Source organism: Thrips palmi, unplaced genomic scaffold (genome assembly GCF_012932325.1).
Source record: "Thrips palmi isolate BJ-2018 unplaced genomic scaffold, TpBJ-2018v1 HiC_scaffold_17, whole genome shotgun sequence".
NCBI classification, from domain to species: Eukaryota; Metazoa; Arthropoda; class Insecta; order Thysanoptera; family Thripidae; genus Thrips; species Thrips palmi.
Window position 1 is genome coordinate 11,914,706 of NW_023144626.1, and position 6,749 is coordinate 11,921,454.

The 6,749-nt window shown below is 44.2% G+C and overlaps 1 protein-coding gene across 1 annotated transcript; it reads right to left on the reverse strand.

Annotated features, from left to right (window-relative positions):
* Positions 1-5,250: 5,250 nt before the first annotated feature.
* Positions 5,251-6,127, reverse strand: LOC117644065. The gene is made up of 3 exons (XM_034383251.1): positions 5,939-6,127; positions 5,723-5,863; positions 5,251-5,637 (listed from the first exon to the last, which is right to left on the reverse strand). The coding sequence occupies exons 1-3, from the start codon at positions 6,125-6,127 to the stop codon at positions 5,251-5,253; spliced, it is 717 nt and encodes a 238-aa protein (XP_034239142.1).
* Between the last annotated feature and the right edge of the window lie 622 nt (positions 6,128-6,749).

Sequence of the window (6,749 nt, forward strand, 5' to 3'; positions counted from 1 at the left end):
ATATTCGTAGATGTATTTCAAAAATGGTAAGGAAAGCAAGGAAACACATCTATATTAATCAAAATAAAATTTATTTTAAAAAATCAACTTATTTTTGTGAAGGAAGCTACAGACTGCACGTCGGCCCGGCCCGCGCCCGGCCATGGGTGTCGTCCGCAGAGGCCAACTCCTTTGTAGTTCCAAACCTGGCCACCAGGCGGCGCTGGGCTTTGCCTTCGAGCCCCCAGAGACGCCCAGCCACCCCTAACCTCTCTCAAACACATTGACACAAGGGTTAGTGTAATATCCCACGCCAACGACACACAAAAGCAGGATTTATTGGGGAAAACAGGAAAATCGCGGATTAGAGAAGGTGTCACATCGTGCCCCACATCGAGTGTCACATCGTGACCGAAGGGGTGGCTTTCGAGGAATTAACAACTGCGCCCTTATCCCTTGTGGTAGAGAAGCGAGCCCAAGCTCATTTTACGCTTAAAACATCAAAGGAGAACATCCTGCAAGGCATAGGCCGTTTATGTGCGTTTATAAGGTGAAAAGCGGACGCGGCGTGAAATGGAAAAAAGTTCCAATTACCTGTTTTGGGGGGGTTTTAATTTCTCGTGTCTTCGATTTCCGCCCTGTACGACGCACAGTCACGGCCTGTTGGACGTCGATGCCCCTTCTTGATACCTTCCTTTGAGTCTTCTTACCGCTGTTGGACAGCGAGCCGTTTGGGAGAAAAAGCCAATGTCACATGGTGGCCGTGTCACATGGTACCCCACCTTCCCTTATTGCTTAATAGCTTTTAGGGGTGGTGCAGGGGTGTCACTGGATACCGCGGCCAGGGTGCTACCGGCCAGCCAAATTACAGTGTTGTGTACCTGCTTGTCTGGGGTCTTCTCGTCCAGGCGGAAAAGGAAGTCCTGCGCCAACGTGAAAGGAGTGGCCCCTTTGATTTGCCTCAGTGTTTCTTTCAGCCCGCTCCACGCCTGATTCGCCTGGCCACAGGTTGTCACCCGGCGCAGCTTTTTGTCTATGTTCGCGTAGTGCCTGTACTGGTCAGACGCCCTGGGAATGTCTGGAATTCGTTCAAGCTCGACCGACCACTTGTTGAGACATTCTCCTGAGAATGATTGTGGTGCCACCTGCTTTATCGTCCACCAGCGCATGGCAAACAGGGCCTGACATCTAAGTAGTGCATCGTGGAGGTCAAGGCCGCCTTGGCCCCCGTTGTATTGCTTGCTTAGATTGACTTAGGTTGTCTACTAGACTTTAGACTGGACTGACTCTTGATCATCTTGAACTTTGATGAATTAGACTGGGGTGACTGGAATGACTACACTCTCCGACTGCTTGGTACCGTAGAACGGGGTAATATGAGACATGAAGGAAAATCGAGACAAAGCGCCCTTTTTCTGGTTTTTGTCGTGTTGCTCTCAAGCAGTTGTTCAGAAGACCATCGTGAATTTTTTTTTCGTGATCTAGGAGGTCTTGGCAGCTTACAGGAAACGCACGAAGGCAATCGGAGACTCGCCAGGATTATTAAGAACCAAACGAAAATCCTCTAAATTCTGACAAGTTCGTAAAAACCTCCCCAGAAACCTCGGTTGGAACTCGGGTTCTCGTCCGAACGAGGTTTAAATCTGTAGACAATCATGTCAACATAATCAGGACAAAATTTGGTTCTGTTATGTCTACTCCCGGGCCGCCTGTTCCAGATGGAGTACAATTTTGTTACCTTGCATGGAAAATAGAGACACCTCTTTTCGTTTCAAACATGAGGCCAAACATACTCCACTGTTATTAATTTCAAGTAATAATGATTTTAACACGAATTGGGTTTACTACCTGACCGGCATCTATACTCTTCGATTAGTATTTTCATGTGACAGGCACAACTCATGACTTCTTAGAAATTTTTCAGCTCTCTTTAGTGACACCCGTTTTTCTTCCCTCCAGGTTTTATCTCTTCTTCATTATGGTCCCCAATCATCTTAAAAATGAATGAAAAGAACTTAAAAAGCTCCAAACCCGCCTAAATGAGTTAATTTTCCATACTTCTTTACCATTTTTCTCTTTTGTCTCATATTACCCCACATTGCAGAGAAATATGGGACGGCATTCCGAGGGTTATTGAAAGGTCCCTACTGCACCTAAAAATCTGAAATTTGGAGGGAGTGTAGCCAAAGGGTGAATGAACAAGTGATGAACACCTCAGCACCTCAAGTTGAAATTAAAAGGGGGAAATTTATAAAAAAACCTCGAAATTTGTCTCATATTACCCCGTTCTACGGTACGGATTAACTTGTATTTCAGGTCGCAAGGATTTTGTGCACTTTGATTTCTCAAACTTCTCAGAACACAGTGTAAGCATAACTTCTACATACTACACTAGGGGTACGCGCCGTTTTGTGTGGGCGCGTAGTGTGGCTGAGCGATGCGAATTTGTGCACTTCGGACTGCAGCTTGTGGGCTCATATTGAGTGAAATGTAGGTCTGGGGTATAAATGGGAGTGATTTTTGTTATCAGCACACAAAAAAAACTGTTGGGATCAACGTCAAACTCGATTCCAAAATTTTGGTCCAAACTTGGTCCAAATTCGGTAATGGGTGAGTCTGGGAAAAATTTGGAAGTCATTTTTGAGTTCAGCGCACCAAAAACTACAGGAAACAATAAAAAACTTGATTTGAAAATTTTGGTCCAAAATGACCTAATTTGGGATGAAAATATAAGTCTGGAGTCGAAATGGAGGTGATTTTCGTTATCAGCACACAAAAAACTGTTGGGATCAACATCAAACTCAATTAAAAAATTTTGGTCCAAATTTGGTCAAAATTAGGTAAAGCGTGAGTCTGGGAAAAATTTGGAAGTTATTTTTGAGTTCAGCTCATCAAACACTGCAGGAAACAATATAAAACTCGACCTGAAAATTTTGGTCCGAAATGACCTAATTTGAGATGAAAATATAAGTCTGGAGTAGAAATGGAAGGGGTTTTCATAATCAGCACTCGAAAAACTCCAAGAATCAATATGAGATTCGATTGAAAAATATCGATATCAAATTGATCAATAATCGGTAAAGAATGGGTCTTGGTTGGTCTTCATGGATCACCCTTTGTCGTCACCAATACCCTAATGCCACACCAATGCGATTCCTTCAGTCGAGTAACATTCCATTGCCAGCATTGAATCGCTTAATTAGCTACTCGTCTGCTTGACTCACTATTCGATACATCTTTTTCTTCAAACTAATGAATTCACAAATTTATTAGTTATATTTGAGAAGCCTTTTGTCATTCTTTCATTTAAAACCAGTGAAATAAACAATATAGAATGGAATGTAATCATAGTTTTCATTAAGTGACTCAGTTTAGGGCAGGCTGATCTGAAGCATTTGACGGAGAACAAGTTGTGTCAAATTCAGTGAATCGTCTCATGAAGTCAAATGCAGAGGCCACTTGTTGCTCAATACGCCAACTTAATTTACCTTATTCATGCCTCGTGATATTTTATCTTTAGAGTAAAAGAATACAGTGTAGCATTAACATTGGGCTTACATTAAGAAAGCCAGCTTTTAAATCATTACCAATACTTGGTTCCAGCTGTCGGACACAAGCTTTGGTGAAGTTAAAGGAATCGTCCCATTAAAAGCAATTACCAAGTCACCCACCGCTCAAAACCTGAATCGTCTCATTGAACCCAATATCAGTTCAAAATCTGTTAGCACTAAATATATGGATTATTTATTGCACAAAATACATCTATTTATGGATTCTTTTAATCAATAGATGTAAGTACTAGAATATTTATGTTAGCTTGCAGCATTGCAATAGAGTGTCATTTCCCCGAGACAAACCAAGACAATTAACATGTCTTCTAATTTCAACAGAAGTTATTCATGCATTTTCCTGATTTTATTTACTATGAAATTTAAAAATTAGGATAGTACCAGAGAGAATAAAATCAGTAGATGCACACAAAGGCAAAGAAAACATTCTATTTACAATCCACAACTACACTCAGTGCACTGACCTGTTCTCCTGTGACGGGGGAGGGGGAAGAGGGGAAGGAAACACGTAAACCATTCTCACATTTAGTTTCTATATTTTCCTCTGTTGACACCCCGGAAGGGTTTCAATCATTCTAGAATGTTAAAAAACTATCTCAGTACCTATTTGAGAACCCCTTTGCTCTTTAGTTTGTTTATTTGCATAAGTGCCGTCCCGTAGACTGTCCCAGAAAGAAGTCGATGTTCTGTTACTCATCCGCACACCCAGGGAAAGTGTTCCTTTTGTTAAAAAAAGACTAAATTCTTTCGCGGAGGTGTCTCGGACAGAATTTAGAGGTCGCGCATCGGCAAAAAAGCGAAAAATGCCGTTTTTTCGTTCATTCCGCCCGATTGCTCCCGCGGGGGTTCACCCTCCCCTCCTCCCGCTACTCACTTGAACTCTTAGCATGTTTGGGCTCCCTTCCTGCACAAAACCGACCCATCCCGACCCCTTAAAAGTCCGCATAATCGACCAAAACAATTTTTTTTTTCTTTAAAAAAATCTAAAAAATGCAAAATATGGTACAGGGGGTTCGAATTAGGGTCCGGTGTTGGTTTAGAACGAAAGAGAATCACAAAAAACGTAGGATGGCGGTCATAGGAGCTTTCCAGATGAGTATTGGTGCCGCCCGGGCGGCCGGAAATTTGCGCATTTCAGTAAAACTGCCGTTTTTTCGCCCTTCTCCGCCACTGTAACGCTTTCCACCGCTTCCACGCCACCCACTTGGGTTCTTCGGACATCAAGACACTCCTCCCTTACCATTCTAACCCTTGCCGATGGGTCCCCCGCTTTAGAACGAACAGAACTAGAGAAAACACAGTTCCAATTTTTTAAGAGAATACCAGAAAATTAACAGAAAGTCCAATGTCGAGACGGCTTACGATAGGCATCAACAAGAAGTCACCAATACGCGAGGCTGGGTCCAGAAAAGTAAGTCACGGTCAGATTTTCACCGCCTCATTGTTTCAGAAGTACTAAGTTTTAGCTACAAATATTTATTTTATACATAATATCACATTTATCATAAGGCCCCCGAAATAAAAATGGCGAAAACCAAGATATTTTTTCCGCATGAATGAAATAAATCTTATTTTAAATCACAGACATATAAACAAACAATAACTTTTGTACTAAGTATTTTCGGACTGGGGCTCATTGTTCAAATATTGTTCAATCACAGACAGAGTTAAACTTTATGATATGAGAGCTAATTTAAGGCCCTTACAGATTTAGAATCTCATGTTTCCTATTTAAAGTAGGCAGCCTCTCTCTGTGGTCTTTCACCACCTTCAGAAGAAGCTGGAGCTGCTCTTCGTCTCTTGTGAGAGGGTTCGTGATGTAGTCTTTTATAAGAGCAACTCCCCGTTCAGCACAGTCATTAACCACGCGTAGGCCGTCCACAAGCTTCTTGCCTTCGGTCCACGACTCGTCCGTTGGCCAGTCCTGAGGGTCTTTGGCGAGGAAGTCACGGCGAATCCCCGTGATGTCAAAGAATCCCAGGGATTCTGTTGTCACGAAGTCCGCTAGACGCCGCTGTCCTACGTCCTTGATGGTCAGCCCGCGGGTTAGAGGCACCCGTGGTAACGGCCAGCCGTTCCCAGGATTGACCTGAATTCACAACGGAACAAGGGAAGTTTAATGTTTCAGTTGCAAAAGCGCATCGATGTAAAGAAATTATTCTACCCACCTGCACAGCCCTCGCCATAGCAGCCTTCTCTGCGTTCGGAAGTCGCTCGTCAAACAGCGCCATCATTACGAGAAGTTCACTGATGTACCACAGATGCCGCCCTATGGCCGCCCCCGCAGTTTCGCTGATCTTCTCATCTTCATACGACTAAACATGGAACAAAAATATGTTATAAGGGATGGGCACGTCTTAAGTGCGATAAAATAGTAGTTTAAGACTCACCGTTATCGCTCGCACAAATTGCAAGGTGTTGGCCGGAGCCCATGCTGGCACTTGGGAGGTAAACCAGGAATGGATGTAGACTCTCACAACAAACAAGCATAGTCGTTCCAGGCCAGCCAGCTGAGCCTTGCTTAACTTGAACTGACTCCGAAACATATAAGCCGTAATGCTCAGATTGCATTTGCCCATGAATCGGGCGTCAGACACGGCTCCCAGTTCTCCAAAATCATGCGACCTTGCGCCCAGCACCGCCAACGACAACCTCAGCAGCCTCTTGTAGTCGCCGCGTGGCTGGTTTACCTGAAAATGGAAATAAATCAGTGCGATACAGTGAAACCGCACACCGTGTTGTAGCGCTGTCTCTCTCGCTCCAAAGTAACACGCCCCGTGCGAGAGAGACAGACAAAATCCGTGTTCGCATGTGACCATGGCGCATTTACGTTCCCCAAGCCGAGCTAAACTCGATAGACTGCACAGCACACAGTGAGCCAGAAAACCGGTGGAAGCGGCCAAAACTCAGGACGCGTTTTGAGCTCCATGGAGCTAAATGGGACTCAAACCGAGCGTGTGACCCCACGGATTCCTCGCTCGTGGAGAGCAATCCATTGGTGGGGTCACACGCTCGGACCAAGTCCTATTTAGCTACTCTGGAGCTCTAAGTGCGTCCAGAATTTAAGGCGCCTCGCTCGGAGAGCAATCTATTTGTGGGGTCACACGCTCAGTCCGAGTCCCATTTAGCTGCTCTTAAACGCAAAACGCGTCTAGAATTTAGACCACCTCGCTCCGAAAGCCATCCTTTGGTGGGGTCACA

What these genes read in the sequence shown, in the direction of transcription:
- LOC117644065 (XM_034383251.1), bottom strand. Translation starts at nt 6,127, where the DNA reads ATGGGCAAATGCAATCTGAGCATTACGGCTTATATGTTTCGGAGTCAG. An exon ending in AATTTGTGCGAGCGATAACG is followed by an intron (nt 5,864 to 5,938) that starts GTGAGTCTTAAA and finishes TTCCATGTTTAG; the next exon opens with TCGTATGAAGATGAGAAGAT. An exon ending in AGGCTGCTATGGCGAGGGCT is followed by an intron (nt 5,638 to 5,722) that starts GTGCAGGTGGGT and finishes TTGTGAATTCAG; the next exon opens with GTCAATCCTGGGAACGGCTG.